General features: G+C 59.5%; 2 protein-coding genes across 4 annotated transcripts in view; both read left to right on the forward strand.

Annotated features, from left to right (window-relative positions):
• Positions 1-12,525, forward strand: part of Plxnb2 (plexin B2) — a 14,007-nt gene extending 1,482 nt beyond the window's left edge. Inside the window, exons 2-37 of one of the 3 annotated variants that reach the window (XM_010634263.3) lie at positions 136-1,231; positions 1,430-1,612; positions 1,697-1,825; positions 2,149-2,249; positions 2,360-2,486; positions 2,718-2,871; positions 3,557-3,671; positions 3,756-3,864; positions 3,947-4,048; positions 4,452-4,544; positions 4,906-4,987; positions 5,073-5,233; positions 5,317-5,465; positions 5,585-5,693; positions 5,890-6,026; positions 6,137-6,307; positions 6,648-6,777; positions 6,886-7,113; positions 7,206-7,382; positions 7,465-7,604; positions 7,754-7,854; positions 7,963-8,192; positions 8,285-8,466; positions 8,637-8,703; positions 8,840-8,986; positions 9,521-9,677; positions 9,806-9,906; positions 9,981-10,065; positions 10,265-10,419; positions 10,501-10,661; positions 10,742-10,889; positions 11,076-11,140; positions 11,284-11,359; positions 11,594-11,668; positions 11,742-11,878; positions 11,962-12,525. In XM_010634263.3, coding sequence (XP_010632565.1) covers positions 149-1,231; positions 1,430-1,612; positions 1,697-1,825; positions 2,149-2,249; positions 2,360-2,486; positions 2,718-2,871; positions 3,557-3,671; positions 3,756-3,864; positions 3,947-4,048; positions 4,452-4,544; positions 4,906-4,987; positions 5,073-5,233; positions 5,317-5,465; positions 5,585-5,693; positions 5,890-6,026; positions 6,137-6,307; positions 6,648-6,777; positions 6,886-7,113; positions 7,206-7,382; positions 7,465-7,604; positions 7,754-7,854; positions 7,963-8,192; positions 8,285-8,466; positions 8,637-8,703; positions 8,840-8,986; positions 9,521-9,677; positions 9,806-9,906; positions 9,981-10,065; positions 10,265-10,419; positions 10,501-10,661; positions 10,742-10,889; positions 11,076-11,140; positions 11,284-11,359; positions 11,594-11,668; positions 11,742-11,846 — 5,535 coding nt within the window. In that variant the 5' untranslated portion in view covers positions 136-148 and the 3' untranslated portion in view covers positions 11,847-11,878; positions 11,962-12,525. Of the gene's footprint in view, positions 1-135; positions 1,232-1,429; positions 1,613-1,696; positions 1,826-2,148; positions 2,250-2,359; positions 2,487-2,717; positions 2,872-3,556; positions 3,672-3,755; positions 3,865-3,946; positions 4,049-4,451; positions 4,545-4,905; positions 4,988-5,072; positions 5,234-5,316; positions 5,466-5,584; positions 5,694-5,889; positions 6,027-6,136; positions 6,308-6,647; positions 6,778-6,885; positions 7,114-7,205; positions 7,383-7,464; positions 7,605-7,753; positions 7,855-7,962; positions 8,193-8,284; positions 8,467-8,636; positions 8,704-8,839; positions 8,987-9,520; positions 9,678-9,805; positions 9,907-9,980; positions 10,066-10,264; positions 10,420-10,500; positions 10,662-10,741; positions 10,890-11,075; positions 11,141-11,283; positions 11,360-11,593; positions 11,669-11,741 lie in introns of all 3 variants that reach the window. The other 2 variants (XM_010634264.3, XM_010634261.3) reach the window with 2 other exon arrangements.
• The window catches only part of Mapk11 (mitogen-activated protein kinase 11), a 10,872-nt gene continuing 6,271 nt past the window's right edge, over positions 12,282-16,882 (forward strand). Inside the window, exon 1 of the mRNA XM_010634489.3 lies at positions 12,282-12,356. Coding sequence (XP_010632791.1) covers positions 12,282-12,356 — 75 coding nt within the window. The remainder of the gene's footprint in view (positions 12,357-16,882) is intronic.

Genomic DNA, 16,882 nt, shown 5'->3' on the forward strand with positions numbered 1-16,882 from the left:
GGGTCCCCTGCTTGTTGGGACCTGCTCTGGCCTGGCTTCTGATCGGTCAAGGCAGGGCTTAGTTAGGAGGGGTCTGGGAGGCCCTCTCAGCAGATGCTCCAGGCTGGGCTCCCCTGATCCTCTTTCTCTCTGCAGGGTGCTGGGGGCCATGGTGCTGCAGCTCTGGGCCCTGGCCTTCCTGGGCCTGGTGGGCCTCGGTACAAGCCTTCGGCCCCGCAGGCTGGACGTGTTCAACAGTGAGACGGAGCTGAATCACCTGGTGGTGGATGAGGCCTCAGGTGTGGTGTATGTGGGGGCTGTGAACACACTGTACCAGCTGAGTGCCGACCTTCGCCTCCAGCAGCGGGCTGTCACGGGCCCTGCGTTGGACAATAAGAAATGCACACCACCCATCGAGCCCAGCCAGTGCCACGAGGCAGTGTACACCGACAACATCAACCAGCTGCTGCTGCTCGATCCACCCGGGAAGCGCCTGGTAGAGTGTGGCAGCCTCTTCAAGGGCATCTGTGCCCTGCGGGCCCTAAGCAACATCTCTGTGCTCCTCTTCTACGAAGATGGCAGTGGTGAGAAGTCCTTTGTGGCCAGCAACGATGAGAGTGTAGCCACAGTGGGGCTGGTCAGCTCCACACGGCCGGAGGGAGAGCGAGTGCTGTTTGTAGGTAAGGGCAACGGGCCTCACGACAACGGGATCATCGTGAGCACCCGCCTGCTGGACCGGGCCGAGGGCAGGGAGGCCTTCGAGGCCTACTCTGACCATACCACCTTCAAGGCTGGCTACCTGTCCACCAATACACAGCAGTTTGTGGCGGCGTTCGAGGATGGCCCCTACGTCTTTTTCATCTTCAACCAGCAGGACAAGCACCCGGCCCAGAACCGTACCCTCCTGGCACGCATGTGCAAGGATGACCTGTCCTACTACTCCTACGTGGAGATGGACCTGCAGTGCCGGGAGCCCGGTGACCACGGTGACCCCGAGGGCTCTCCTTTCGGTACCTGCCTGGCAGCCTCTGTAGCTTCACCAGGTGCCAGCAGGGTGCTCTATGCTGTGTTCAGCAGGGATAGCCGGAGTGGCAGGGGACCTGGGGCTGGTCTTTGCCTGTTCCCGCTGGACGAGGTCCATAACAAGATGGAGTCTACCCGTAGCGCCTGCTACACGGGGACCCGGGACACAGGGCGTGACATCTTCTACAAGCCCTTCCACGGCGATATCCAGTGTGGCGGCCACTTGCCGGTAGGTCTCCTCTTCATCCGTGCCTAGGCATAGGTGCATGCTAGCTGTGTTGCTATCGGTCCAATGGGTGCTGGCTTGTGTGACAGGGTACATGGATAGGATGCCCACTGCATGGGCCTTTGGTCTTGGGGATGTGTGTGGGACTGTGTGCCTGAGGGCAGTGACCTCCTTGCCCACCACTGATATTCTGGTCTGCAGGGTGCCAGTAAAAACTTTCTCTGTGGCTCGGAACATCTACCTTACCCACTGGGCAGCCGTGATGGCCTTAAAGCCACTGCCATGCTGCAGCGCGGAGGCCTGAATCTGACAGCTGTGACAGTCACCGCTGAGAATGGCCATACGGTGGCTTTCCTGGGCACCTCTGATGGCCGAATCCTCAAGGTGAGGCTCCATGCCCCAGCAGGGAGGCTCCTGAAACTGCCTGTGAGCCTGGCCCTGCCCCACTCACCTGCCCTTGTACCACAGGTGTACCTTTCCCCAGATGGTACTTCTACAGAGTATGGCTCCATCCTTGTGGAGCTCAACAGGAAGATCAAGCAGGACCTGGTGCTGTCTGGAAACCTGTCCAGCCTCTACGCCATGACCCAGGACAAGGTCAGCCTTGACATGGGCCGGGGGGCCCCAGGTGACTGGCCTGAGGTTGTGCACGAGGGATGGGCAGCCACCGCCACCAACCCTGTTCCTTGGCTGTTTCTATTTCTGTCCAGTGCCTCTGCTACAGCCTTCCCTCTGGTCCTGTCCCACCTTCTGGTAGAAGGGCCTGGCTCGGTGTCTGTAGTGTGGGCTTGCATTTGGCCACTGGGCCACAGCACTGGCCCTGAACCTGCAGGGGTTTGGAGTAGGTGCCTGGTAGAGGGAGGGGTGCAGAGGCCTGGACCGAGTTTTCCTGGCACTTGCTCACAGCCCTGCTGTCCCAGGTGTTCCGGCTCCCAGTGCAGGAGTGTCTCAGCTACTTGACCTGTGCGCAGTGCCGGGACTCTCAGGACCCTTACTGTGGCTGGTGTGTCGTTGAGGGACGGTGAGCACCTTGGCCTCGTTACCCAGGGGACACAGCCCTGTCCTGGGGAGGCTGAGATCCCACCTGGGGAACAGTGGGTGCCGGGCCTAAGGCTGCCTCTGTCCTCACAGGTGCACCAGGAGGACGCAGTGCCCACGGGCTGAGGAGACCGGCCACTGGTTGTGGAGCCGGGATAAGACCTGCGTGGAGATCACAAACACCCAGCCTCAGAACATGAGCCGGAGGGCCCAGGGAGATGTGCGTGGCAAGGTTGAGCTGGGGGGGGTGCGGGCAGAGGCACGTCCAAGAGGGCCCCTCATCCCTGCTGCTGCTCAGGGGGACCCTGGCCCATCGCCCTGCCAGCCTGCACTGGGACCACTGTAGAACGGGCAGGAAAAGCACAGCATTCTGGGGTCCTTCTCTGCAAGGCTGGGCAGAGGGTGCTGGGGCCCAAGGGCTCCTGGTGCCAGCCACTGACCCCTCCCTCAGGTGCGGCTGACTGTCAGCCCCCTGCCGGCCCTGACCAGTGATGACAAGTTGCTGTGCCTCTTTGGTGACTCACCGGCCCACTTTGCCCGAGTGGATGGGGACGCCGTCATCTGCATCTCCCCAAACAGCATCCCCAGCACACCGTCAGGCCAGGGTGAGGCTCTAGCTCTGGGGCAAACAGGACCCCTTTCCAGAGTGCACTATGCTTCTGCCATTCCTGTGGGTGCCAACCTCTCGGTCCCCGTGTGTGGGCTGGTGCTGGAACGCACATGGCTCTGAGGGGCCCAGCCCAAAGCCCGTGGGTAGGGGGTATCCGGGGGTGGTGTGGGTGCCTCTGGGGTCAGTGCCCACCACAGAGCAGAAGGGCTTCCTGAGCACTGCAGTCTGACTCCTGCTTGGCTATCTGTTATGTGCAGTGCCAGGGGTTGGGCCCCTTCCACTCTCATCCCTTACCCTACCCTAACCTACTCTTCTGCCTGAGATAGCTGGGCTCTCCCCAGAGACCAGCCTGAATGTGGGTCAGGGCAGGCGCCATACCCTTGGCCCCCAAGTGACGCGGGCAGGGACCTGACAGGGCCTCCTGCCCAGACTTGGAGGAGCCGCTGCCCTCCCTGTGGTACAGAGAGAGGTGCAACAGCAGCCAGGCCCCTGGGAGAAAGGCGAGCCTGGTCCCGGGAGCTGACACCTGAGAAGGGCTGCCCCTGCCCTCCTGAACCCTACTCTGCTCAGCCTCTTCTGGGCAGGCGTGGAGTTGGCACCTCCAGGCCCCACCTGTCCCCTGCCCGTCCTCCCTAGGCTTCCTTTCCCGCCTCTCTGACGCCACCCCACTGCATCCACAGACCACGTGGCGGTGAGCATCCAACTCCTCTTCGAACATGGCCGCGTCTTCCTCACCTCCCACCAGTACCCATTCTACGACTGCCAGAAGGCCATGAGCCTGGTGGAGAACCTGCCGTGAGTCTCCCAAGCACACCCCCCCCGCACACCCGCTACCCCTTGTGCCCCTCTTGCCCCTCACACCCCTCCCCCCCTCCCCAGGTGCATCTCTTGCTCCAGCAACCGCTGGACCTGCCAGTGGGACCTGCTGTACCATGAGTGCCGGGAGGCCTCACGCAACCCCGAGGGCAGCATCATCCGTGCCCACATGGTGAGGCCCAGACCCTGGGCAGTGGCGGGCAGGGCTGCTCAGTCACAGCCCAGCAGCACCTGGCCTACCTTGCTCCCCCCAGGAGGACAGCTGTCCCCAGTTCCTGAGCCCCACACCACTGGTCATCCCCATGAACCATGAGACAGGTGTGACCTTCAAGGGCAAGAACCTGGATACAGTGAAGGTAGGTGCAGGGACAGTTGTTAGGATAGCGCAGGGGCCATGCTAGGGCCACCCCTGATGTCAGTACCTGGCTCACCCATGTTCTCCCCACTTGGTTTCAGGGTGCACTGGGGGATAGGGAGGGTGGGAGGCCCTGGGCGCACACACAAATGCAAGCTGTTGAGAGCCCAGCAGCCAGGTACCGGGGAAAGGTACAGGTGTGGCGCAGGTGGTAGAGGTGCCCTGGGGACACCCACCTGGGGACAGGCTGAGGCTGCTCCAGACACAGCTGGGACTTGAGTGGCTCTGAGGGCCCGGGTGGGTACCAGCCCCAGGGGCACAGAGGAGGTTGGGATAGTGAGGCTCTGGAGACCATGGGGCAGCTGGGCTGGCTTGTTGGAGCATCCTTGCTGGGCTGTCCATAGGGTTCCTCCCTGTACGTGGGCAGCGACCTGCTCAAGTTCGAAGTGCCAGTGACCATGCAAGAGCCAGGGACCTTCTTCTTTTGGACCCCAAAGGTAGGGCTCCAGGCAGGTGCTGCAGGCCTAGACCCCAGCACCAGGGGGTAGGGGGTGGTCATGACCTCTAGGATCCTTTGGGGAGAGCCTGTGGTGGAGCCTGGGGGCCCCGGGGCATCTTTGTGGGTCTATCGCCAGAGGATCCAGTCCCCTCTACCACGTGGCCTACCCAGCTCACTGTGTCTGCATGGTGTATCTGATACTCTCCCACATTGGCCACCCACTGGCACATGCTGACTCTGCGCAGTGAGGGGACCATGTGGCTGATGTGGGCACATGATGGTTATGCTGGGGACCCCCATTCCATGCCCCTCTGGATAGGGGAAGGATATACAGTGTGTCCCTGTGTTTTGTCCCCCAGCTGTCCCATGATGCCAATGAAACATTGCCTCTGCATCTGTACGTCAAGTCGTACGGCAAGAATATTGACAGCAGGCTCCAAGGTGGTGTAGGATAGGCTGGACGTGAGGATGGGGTGGGGGCAGGGCCAGGACAGAGCACTGCTGACCACTGAGCTCTTTCCCACAGTGACCCTCTACAACTGCTCCTTTGGCCGCAGTGACTGTTCCCTGTGCCTGGCGGCCGACCCCAACTACAGGTGTGTGTGGTGCCCTGGACAGAGCAGGTGTGTGTATGAGACTTTGTGCAGCAACGCCACCTCTGAATGCCCAGCACCTGTCATCACCAGGGTGAGCCCCTCCCTTAGCCCCTGCCCATCCACATATCCCCACCCCACCTGAGCCTCCAGGTCACTGGGAGCTACCGATTTCAGATCCAGCCAGAGACTGGCCCACTAGGTGGGGGCATCCGTGTCACCATCCTCGGGTCCAATTTGGGCATCAGAGCAAACGATGTCAAGAGGATCACTGTGGCCGGCCAGAACTGCTCCTTTGAACCGAAGCAGTACTCTGTGTCCACCCGGTGAGGAGGCCAACCTGGCCTAGTGACTGGGCGGGTTGGAGATTGCCAAGGGTGACAGAGGGGTGTATCTATGGCATGGGGTGCCCATTCAGCTCACCCATTGGTGCTGTCTCCTCCAGCATCGTGTGTGTGATTGAGGCTGCCCAGGAGCCCTTCACCAGGGGCGTTGAGGTAGAAGTCAATGGGAAGCTTGGCTACTCGCCCCCCAGCGTGCATTTCACCTACCAGGTAAGTGCCTAGCCCAGGCCCTGGCTGCATCCCAGGCTGGAGGGCACGTGTGGGTCTGGCTCTGCTCTGGCTTCTGGAAAGTTGGGGTTCGTGGACTTAAGCAGTCTGCCTTGCCACCTTCATACGTGGATGCTGTTCAGTCAAGGGCTAAGCCAGGGTTGCCTGTTGCTGACCCAGACATGCCTGTCGCTCTCAGCAGCCCCAGCCTCTCCTTGTGGAGCCAAAGCAGGGACCACAGGCAGGTGGCACCACACTGACCATCAGTGGCACCAACCTGGACACGGGCTCTAAGGAGGATGTGCGGGTCACCCTCAGCGATGTCCCTTGTGAAGTGTAGGTGTCACCCAGCCTGCCTAGTTTAGCCCTGGGGGTGGGGGCAGTTCCACCACAACCCCTGAGTCTGCACGCTCTGTCGGCTGAGGTTGCTGACTGGCACTCTGCAGGACTGAGTTCGGAGAGCAGCTTCAGTGCATCACAGGCCCCCAGCCAGCTCTGGGCGAGGTGGCCCTAGAGATCTCCTACGGGGGCTCCCAGGTGCCCAGCCCCGGCATCTCCTTCACCTACCGAGAGAACCCGGTGCTACGGGCCTTCGAGCCACTGCGGAGCTTCGTCAGGTGCGCCCCCCCACACCGTGTCTCCCACTCCAGAGTGATCAGCACCTCTCTGGCACCCTCTGCTGATCCTGCTGAGTATGGTGGCTGGACTGCAGGAGGAACCATCCTGAAAACCCCCGTACCCAGATGGGCTTTGGGTCAGGGTGCCCTCCAGACCCCGAGTGCCCTGTGCCTTGCCTGTGACACAGCCATGCATAATGAGCACGGCGCCCGCTCGGCTTCTCCCTTGTCTGTGGGTAGTGATGGGAGCTGGCAGGGCAGGGTGTCTGCTCCGAGCTGGCTGGGTATCTCCCTGGCCTGGCTGAGTATGACACTAACCCAAGGCATCACCCCCTCCCAGTGGTGGCCGGAGCATCAATGTCACTGGCCAAGGCTTCAGTCTCATCCAGAAGTTTGCCATGGTGGTCATTGCTGAGCCCCTGCAGTCCTGGCGGCGACGGCGGGAGGCTGGACCTCTTCAGGCCACAACGGTCAGTCTGGGTGCGGGCTGGGGCTGGTGCACTGAGGCACTAAAGACAAACCTGGAGGGATAAGGTTTGTGTCATGCAGCAGACCGACAGCCTTGATCTGTCCCGCAGGTCATAGGCACTGAGTACGTGTTTCACAACGATAGCAAAGTTGTGTTCCTGTCTCCGGCTGTGCCTGAGGAACCTGAGGCCTACAACCTCACGGTGCTGATACAGATGGATGGACACCGTGCCTTGCTCAGGACTGAGGCCGGCGCCTTTGAGTATGTGGCGGACCCCACCTTCGAGAACTTCACAGGCGGCGTGAAGAAACAAGTCAACAAGCTCATCCACGCGCAGGTGCGGAAGGCCGTGGATGGCCGCAGCTGGGGGTGCTGGGCTCGGGGACCTCCATCCCAATCATCTGACCCCTCTACCACCCGTCTACCCAGGGCACCAACCTGAACAAGGCCATGACGCTGCAAGAGGCAGAGGCCTTTGTGGGTGCTGAGCGCTGCATCATGAAGACACTTACGGAGACCGACCTGTACTGCGAGCCCCCTGAGGTGCAGCCCCCGCCCAAGCGCCGGCAGAAGCGGGACACAACGCACAACCTGCCAGAGTTCATTGTGAGTGTGGCCATGGGCAGGGGCACAAGCCGGGGTCTGTCTGTCCCACCGCGCTGCCCACACTGAGCTCTCTCCTCTGCAGGTGAAGTTCGGTTCGAGAGAGTGGGTGCTGGGACGTGTGGAGTACGACACGCGTGTCAGTGACGTGCCACTGAGCCTCATCCTGCCGCTGGTCATTGTGCCCATGGTGGTTGTCATCGTGGTGTCTGTCTACTGCTACTGGTGAGCCATGTCCTCCCAGCAACTGCAACACCCCCGCCTTGCTGCCTTGGCCTCACTGCCCACACCTTGCTGGCGCTCTGAGAGCCTCCAGGACCTGGGCGCCCTCATGTCGACCCTGGCGGACCTAGGAGCCTACCCTTACCCCACAGGAGGAAGAGCCAGCAGGCTGAGCGCGAGTACGAGAAGATCAAGTCCCAGCTGGAGGGCTTGGAAGAGAGCGTGCGTGACCGCTGCAAGAAGGAGTTCACAGGTGTGTATCCAGGGGCGCTGCCAGCTGCCCTCACCACTCACGCTGTGCCCTGTGGCCCCCAGGGTGGCACTCTGGGCTGGGCGCCTCACCCTGGCCTCCCACCCCTAGACCTGATGATCGAGATGGAGGACCAGACAAATGACGTACACGAAGCAGGCATCCCCACTCTGGACTACAAGACCTACACCGACCGTGTCTTCTTCCTGCCCTCCAAGGATGGTGACAAGGACGTCATGATCACTGGCAAGCTGGACATCCCCGAGTCGCGGCGGCCCGTGGTGGAGCAGGCACTCTACCAGTTCTCCAACCTGCTCAACAGCAAATCCTTCCTCATCAACGTGAGTGGGGCGGCAGGGTGGGCAGGAGTAGGGGGTCCATGAGGCTGTGATGGGTTGGAGCCAGAGCAAGCTGTAACCGGCCGCCCTCACAGTTCATCCACACCCTGGAGAACCAGCGGGAGTTCTCGGCCCGCGCCAAAGTCTACTTTGCGTCGCTCCTGACGGTGGCGCTGCACGGGAAGCTGGAGTACTACACAGACATCATGCGCACACTCTTCCTAGAACTCATGGAGCAGTACGTGGTGGCCAAGAATCCCAAGCTGATGCTGCGCAGGTGTGTAGGGTGCAGGGTGGGGAGATACGAAGCCAAGCCCACCCCTTACTGCCCCTCGGTCCTTGCTGGTCACGTGGCCATCCTTGTGGGCGTCCTGGTGAGGCCCCAGTGCCGGCATGTAGGTGGGTGCCTGGAAGGGCTAACGGGCCTTGGATTCGCTGTGCCTCCAGGTCTGAGACGGTGGTGGAGAGGATGCTATCCAACTGGATGTCCATCTGTCTGTACCAGTACCTCAAGGTGGGCTCCCTGTGGTGGGCAGAGGAGGTGCTGTGTCTGCACATACACGCCTCACCATTCAGTGCCTTGAAGTGGGCCCGGCCTCACTGGACGGCACCCCCACTCCGGCTCACACCACCACCCTTCGTTGCTCTAGGATAGCGCTGGTGAGCCACTGTACAAGCTCTTTAAGGCCATCAAACATCAGGTGGAAAAGGGGCCGGTGGATGCCGTGCAGAAGAAGGCCAAGTACACCCTCAACGACACGGGGCTGCTGGGGGATGACGTGGAGTATGCACCTCTGGTGAGTCCCAGGCTGGCGGCTGTGCCGAAGGGTGGGCTCCGCCTCATGTCAGATGGGCCGACCCAGCTTGGGTGATGAGGGGAGAGCGTTCAGGAGCAGCAGCACCAAGACCAGAGGCGAGTGCCAGGCGCGGTGGCACACTCCCATTATCCCGGCCCCAGAGGCTGAGGCCAGGAAGATTGCGACTGGAAATGTGGCTCAGTACTAGGGCACATGCCTCCCTGTGCGAGGCCCCGGCCTCGGCCGACTGTCAGACAGCCAGTGCATACGGTGCGATCTGGAGGGCCCGGGTCAGTGGGTTCAGACTCCCTCGGAGAGGGGAACGTTAACTGTCCCGACTGAGAGCCAGTCTCTCATCTGAGAGCCCCATCCTGGGTGTGCACGAAGGTATCTGTGTGCACTTGTGAGCTTGTGTTCCCCAGAGCTGCCTCCCACCCTGCTGAACTCGGGAGGAACGAAGCTGGGCCATCCTGGGTGGGGCTGAGAGCGAGAGTGAGGGCCACTTCCAGCCCTTGACGCTGCGTTTCCTGGCAGACGGTGAGCGTGATCGTGCAGGACGAAGGACTTGATGCTATCCCAGTGAAGGTCCTCAACTGTGACACCATCTCTCAGGTCAAGGAGAAGATCATTGACCAGGTGTACCGCACGCAGCCCTGCTCCTGCTGGCCCAAGCCTGACAGTGTGGTCCTTGGTATGCACGTGAGCCAAGGCTGCCTGGACACGGCTGTGTGCGGGAAGGGACAGAGATGGGGAGCAAGGGGAAGCCCAGGTGGACAGTGTGTGTCCCAAGATCCCAGGAGCCGGTTGTATCCTCCACAGAATGGCGCCCTGGGTCCACAGCTCAGATCCTGTCTGACCTGGACCTGACCTCACAGAGGGACGGCCGGTGGAAGCGCATCAACACCCTGATGCATTACAATGTGAGTGAGGGGTGGCCACAGGGCGAGGACCCCACGCGGTGGGGTCTGGCCTGGCCTCATGACTGCGTCCACAGGTCCGGGACGGAGCCACTCTCATCTTGTCCAAGGTGGGCGTCTCCCAGCAGCCAGAGGACAGCCAGCAGGACCTGCCTGGAGAGCGTGAGTCCCTGGCTCCTCCCTCCTCCCTCCTCCCTCCTCCCTTCCTGCCCCAAAGCAGGGAGACCTGTGTTCACTCTCTGCTGCCACCTACTGGGGAGCTTCTGGCCAGCGTGGGACCCGGGCCTCAGGAGCCAGGCTCCAGCCACCTCTTGCCCTTGGGCATTGGCCCTGGCGGATCCCTCAGATTCCCCTCCCACAGGCCACGCCCTGCTGGAGGAGGAGAACCGTGTGTGGCACTTGGTGCGGCCTGCCGATGAGGTGGAGGAGGGCAAGTCCAAGCGGGGCAGTGTGAAGGAGAAGGAGCGAACCAAGGCCATCACTGAGATCTACCTGACGAGGCTGCTTTCGGTCAAGGTGGGATGCAGGCAGTGGGCGAGAGCACAGCAGCAGGCCGGGAGCCATGCCGCGGGGGTCATGCCGAGCCTCTGCTCACAGGGCACGCTGCAGCAGTTCGTGGACAACTTCTTCCAGAGTGTGCTGGCGCCTGGGCATGCGGTGCCACCTGCCGTCAAGTACTTCTTTGACTTCCTGGATGAGCAGGCCGAGCGGCACGACATCCGGGATGAGGACACCATCCACATCTGGAAAACCAACAGGTGAGGTGTGAGGCCTAGTGCCCACTGCCTGCCCGCCCTGGCCCTCGTGGCCCCTCACCTCTCACCCCTCGCTCCCACAGTCTGCCGCTCCGCTTCTGGGTGAACATCCTGAAGAACCCGCACTTCATCTTCGACGTGCATGTGCACGAGGTGGTGGACGCCTCGCTGTCGGTCATCGCGCAGACCTTCATGGACGCCTGCACACGCACGGAGCACAAGCTGAGCCGCGTGAGTGGGCTCAGTGATGGGCAGGGCCAGCGTGGGCAGAGGGACAGGACAGGACAGGGCACAGTTCACAACACGGTGCGGGGCGGCAAGGAAGTAGTTTTCTTGATGAGAGCTGTGGGAATCTGGATGGGGCCACACCACCTGCCTCGGGGGGCCCCCGCATAACTGAGCTCTGACTCCCCACAGGACTCTCCCAGCAACAAGCTGCTGTATGCCAAGGAGATATCCACCTACAAGAAGATGGTGGAGGAGTGAGTGCTACCGCCCCACCAGATCTGGCTGTCGACCCTGGCAGTGAGGAGGAGGGTTGGTGGGGGTTTGGGGTCCCAGGGCGGCCCCCAGGCCTGGCCGGAGCTTCCTTTAGCCCTCCTTGTCCCGGTTCCGCTCCTTTTAGTTACTACAAGGGGATCCGTCAGATGGTGCAGGTCAGTGACCAGGACATGAACACACACCTGGCTGAGATCTCCCGGGTGAGCAGAGCCTGGCCGGGCGAGGTGCTGAATGGTACCTGGGAGCGGGCGGAGGGGTGTGTGGCCCAGGCAGGTGAGGAAGGGAGTGCACGTGTGGGGTTGAGCTCTGGAGAGTGAGCAGCTCGGAGCCCCATCCCCCACTCTGCGCGTGGCCCTGGCTGTGCCACCATCGTGCAGCCATTGTGTTGCTGCCTGCTGCTCCTCCCTCCATTCTGACGACACTGTTGTCCCCAGGCACACACGGACTCCCTGAACACCCTAGTGGCACTGCACCAGCTCTACCAGTACACTCAGAAGTACTACGATGAGGTGGGTCTGGGTCCTCGGTGGGCACACGGGCAGCCCCTCCCTGGGCCTGGGGTCTCACCAGTATCCCCTTCAGATCATCAACGCCTTGGAGGAGGATCCTGCCTCCCAGAAGATGCAGCTGGCCTTCCGCCTGCAGCAGATCGCGGCTGCGCTGGAGAACAAGGTCACTGACCTCTGACTTCTGGCCGGCTGTGATGCCTCAGGGCACAGGTGTGTGAAGCCTGTGCCTGGTCGGGGGCGGTCCCCCAGGATGTGCCTACCTGGTGTGGCTGAGCCTGCTTCTCTCCTGGCAGAGAGGCCCCGGGCGTGGGGTGCAGCAGGCCCACCTCCTGCTGTAGACAGTAGCAACTTCCTCCAGAGCAATACAGCCTGGGCTCCAGCACCAGCTGTCCTGTGGCACCAGCGTCGCTATGCTCTTCCCCTGAGCGATTCCCAAACGTGCCTTACAAAGCCACGCCAGGCCGCTGTGGGTCATGGGGCCTTGGCCTCCCCTGCCCGAGCACCAGCAGCCTCCTTGGATGCCCTGGGCTTGGCTACCAAGGGCCGCCCCCAGGGCAAGTTCCCGGACTGAGTATCTGCCTGTCTGCCAGATAGAAGGAGAAAAAGCGGTACGATGCCTTCTGACCTCACATGGCCTCCCCAAGGGGCACAAGGGCTGCCAGGCCCCACCTCTAAGGTCAAGCTGGACGTCAGACGTCGGGGCCCAGGTGGCCAAGAGGACCCAGAAGACTGAAAGTCCTGGTCTCGGCCTGTCAGACAGGCTGTCCTGGAGGTCCCCTGGGCTAGCTCCACCAGGACCACCTCACCCTTTTTTGTAAATCTTGTTAATTGTAAATCCAATACATCTGTTTTTTTCACTCTGTTGGTTGCCTGGGTTTGTCCTGGGGCTGCCCACCTGTCCCTACTCACCTTCCCTAATCCCTGGCTCTCTGCAGCTCACAGCCCCCCTGCTTGGGCACCACTGGCTCTAGGATGGCCCCTGTGGGAGACTAGGGAGCTGCCTTCTGGGCACGGGCACTGAGTCAGCTCTCATGCCGTGTGGTGGCTGTCCACCTCCCTTCTTCTTGAGATGAGCCCTGGGACTGTGTGGATGGGACCAGTAGTGGGTGATGGGCTCAGGAGCAAAAACAGGACAGAAGGTCTGTGGCCTGAGCTCAAGTAGCCCTTGGCTGGCCATGAGTGCTGGATGCAGATGGGATCCAGGCTGATTTCAGATGTCACAGGCAGCTGTGTCCAGCCTCAGCCCCCCATCAAATACACCAGAGATCGTGCTGAGCACTGGCAGCCTGGCAGCACACAGGACACTTGTTCTGCCCTTGGGGTCCCCACCTGAGTAGCAAGTGGTCCCAGCCTCCACACAGCTCCCTGTGGCTATATGGGAACGGCTTCATCCTCAAACCCTCCCGCTGACGTCTCCTCCATGGAGTATGTCCTGGTGGCTGGGAGTCTTTTTGTTTGTTTATTTTTTGAGACAGGGTCTCACTATGTAGTCGAGACTGCCCTGGAACTCACTATGTAGCCCAGGCTGGTCTCAACTCACAGGGATCCTCCTGCCTCAGCCTCCCAGTGCTGGAATTACAGGCGTGCGCCACCACGCCCGGTGTGGCTGGGAGTCTTGGGAGTCTTCATGGAACAGCCACTATGGACCATGCTGCCATGTGCATCAGGGTGGTTCCACGGAAGCCACATCAACCAGGGCCACTGTGTCCCCCAAGACAGGATATGAGGCCAGTGGCTCACGAGGCCCCGAGTAACATGGCTGTAATGGCCTAATGCTGGGGTCCCCCCTCCTCAGGACCCGGCTGGCCTGTAAGTTGGGACAAGGCACCGCTAAGTAAGAGCAAGGATGAGGAGGGAATGGTCCCTAGAACCCTTCAGGCCTGGCCTCCAGACTGGACCCTCACAGAACACCTCTGTCCCTTCCCATGATGTTAGCGAGACCCTGGACATGCTGGAAGTTGGGGAAGTGGTTTCCGCCCTATGGAGGACAGACAGGTGGGGAGGGTCCAGGCCAGGAGTGAGTGGTAGGCCTGCAACCAAGGGTGACCCGTCCTTGTAGTGTCTCTCTTCCCACTTTCTTCCAGTGTAGGAGGAGGAAAAGGTGACAACAAGGGGCTCCAGGCGACCTTAATTCCTTTCTAAAATCATCCCTTACCAGAAGCCGGGAGTGGTGGCGCACGCCTGTAATACCAGCAGTAGGGAGGCTGAGGCAGGAGGATCACTGAGTTCGAGACCAGCCTGGGCTACACAGTGAGTTCCAGGTCAGTCTCAACTTCATAGTGAGACCCTGTCTCAATAAATAAATAAATAAATAAAATCATTCCTTACCTAAGCTGGGTGTGATGGCTCACACCTGTGATCCCAGCTGAGGTAAGAGCGCCATCACAGGTTTGAGTCCAGCCTGGCTATGTAATGAATTCAAGGCTGGCCCGAACTACTTAGTAGATGCGATCTCAAAAATAAAAGCGCCCCGTAAATCAGCCTGACACCCCAGATTTGTTTCCAGGAAGTCCATACTGAGCACAAGCACAGGGCAGCCCGGAGGGACCCTGTATGTGGGGTGGGGTGGACATGGAGAGGGGCTGGGAGTAAAATGAGCACAAGAGGATGGAGATGGGCCCGGGTAGGAGGTGCTTGTACCCCAGACTCCCACGCCTGCCCTCTGTCCTTGCCGCCTATATCAGGCCATCCACCTTGCAAGCTCAGCCTCCTCTTCCCTAGCTGTGCCACTGGGCCACCTCCCTGCTCTGTTGCAGGGCTGTTAGGGTTGGGAGGACCTCCAGCATCCACCACCTCCTGACCTCCGGCAGACATTCCCTGGCCCCCACAGTGTTAAACTCATTCGATCCTCAGAGAGTGCAGGTTCAGCTTGTTGAAGCAAGAGCGAGGGTCCCCAAGGCCAGGCCGCCAAGCTGGGCCGGGCCCATGCAGCCTGCAGAAGCCACCGCGGCGGTCAGCCCTGACCACCAGGATTCGCAGTGGTTAGGTGTGGAGGGGCTCTCAGGTGGGCAGGCATCTCCCCACTGATTCATCCCACACCACTGGGGAGATCCAGGGTGCAGCCTGGAAGGCAGGACTGGTAGCCACTAGAAATTCGTCAGCCCTGGCCCTGCCCACCTCAGACAAAGGCTGCTTCTTCCTCTGAGCCCTTGCTGAGGCTTCCCCTGGACTCCACCACCTTTATCCCTGGGGCCTTCTGCCCTGGGAACTTAGGCAAAAGCCCTCAGAGGCTGGGATAGGGTGACAGGGCTGGGGCCACACTCAGGCTCTGCCTAGACCCCAGGACCAACTCTGATTCCTAGACAGAACTGAGGCCTAGGGTGGCTTAGGACTGGGTCAAGGTCACAGGAAAGAGACCAGAGGGGCCAGGACCTGGAATGACTCCTGTTGCCATCTGCGTGTATCTTGAGGTCCAGACTCCTGCTAGATGGGCATGGACGCTCAGAACTGTGTTGACTTGTTTTTTTTTATTTTTTTGGTACTGGGAATTGAACTTGGGATCTTGCGCTTTCAAGGCAGGCAGCAGAACCACTGAACTAAATCCCCGGCCCTTGACTTGTTTTAATTTGGTTGCCAGTTTTTAATTTAAGTTTTATTTTATTATTAGTTTTGCCATGCCTACTACACTGGAAGGAAAGTGGGAAGAGAGACACTACAAGGACGGGTCACCCTTGGTCTGCAGGCCTTCTACCACTCACTCCTGGCCTGGACCAAGAGCTGCTAAACTGCACTTTAGCCCTAGTTTATAATTTAAAAATCAAATTAGGGCTGGGGATTTGGTTCAGTGGTTCTGCTGCCTGTCTCGCAAGCGCAAGGACCCGAATTTGATCCCCAATACAAAAAAAAAAAAAAAACACAATAAAAAAAAAAAAAAAAATCAAATGAATGCTGGGCACAATGGTATATACCAGTAACACCAGCTATTTTTAAGGCTGAGCCACAGGGATTGAAAATTCCAAACCAATATGGGCAACCCAGTTACACTTTCTAAAAAAAAAAAAGTGGGGTTAGCTAGGAGGGCAGCTTGGTAGAAGAGCTATTGTTTGGCATGCATGAGCTCCTCGGTTCAATCCCTTGTACCACAAAATAGAATGAGTGGGGTGTGATGGTGCACATATGTCACCCCAGCATTCTGAGACTCAGGCAGGAGGATTGCAAAGTTGAGTCCACACTGGGCAATTTAATCACACCCTGTCTCAAAAATGACATCTGGGTAGGGCCGGGGTTCAGTGGTTCCACCGCCCTGCCTTGAAATCACAAGGTCCCTGGTACCAAAAAACAAAAACAAAACAAAAATAACAGCTGGGTGCAGTAGCACATACCTGTAATCCCAGCACTTGGGAGGCCCAGGCAGGAGGATCACTGGGAACTACATAGTGAGACCCTGTCTTTTTTTTTTTTTTTTTTTTTTGGTACAGGGGATTGAATTCCTTGGGCTTGAGAGGCAGCAGACCCGCTGAACTAAATCCCCAGCCCAAGACCCTGTCTTTAAAAAAACCTTAAATAGGGCTAGGGATTTAGCTCAATGGTTCTGCTGACTGCCTCAAAAGCGCAAAGACTCAAGTTTGATCCCCGTACCAAAACAAACAAACAAAACCCCCAAAAAACCCTTAAATAAATAAATAATAGTGAAATACCAATGCAACTCAATGGGAACGCCCTGGATTCAGTCCTCAGTATCAGGATTAAAAAACACACTAAAATCAGATTTCACGTGAAACTCAGACTGTTTTAAAGATCAGGCAACTCACTTTGTAGATAGGGAGGGGTGGAGGGGTTGAAGGGAGGGCAGGGGATTGGGGAAAAAATAAGCAAGATAGGTGCAAATTTTCAACGACTAATGTCATATCGTATACCTTAAATGTTAACAATAAAATTAATTTTTACAAAAAGATCAGGCAACTTAGAGCCTGATTTCCCACTTTTCTGAAAAGGGCCACCCGGCCACACACACACACACACACACACACACACACACACACGCACACGCACCTCTCCAGGGCGCAGCCAGGAGCTACTACTAGGCAGGAAGTGCTCCTCTGTCTGGACGTGGTCCCCATTCCGGCCTTGAGGACCGAGCTCCAGCGCAGCCCAGGACCAGAAAAGACCAAGTGGGCTTGGGGGGGGCAGCGACTCGTTGGGGGGACTGCAGGGTGCGGCGCCACGCCCCGAGGCCCTGGCACCGCCGCTGTCCCTGGTCCTGACGCCAGGAGC

The sequence above is a fragment of the Fukomys damarensis genome, unplaced genomic scaffold, assembly GCF_012274545.1.
Source record: "Fukomys damarensis isolate Sample0158 unplaced genomic scaffold, DMR_v1.0_HiC HiC_scaffold_19, whole genome shotgun sequence".
Classification (NCBI taxonomy): domain Eukaryota; kingdom Metazoa; phylum Chordata; class Mammalia; order Rodentia; family Bathyergidae; genus Fukomys; species Fukomys damarensis.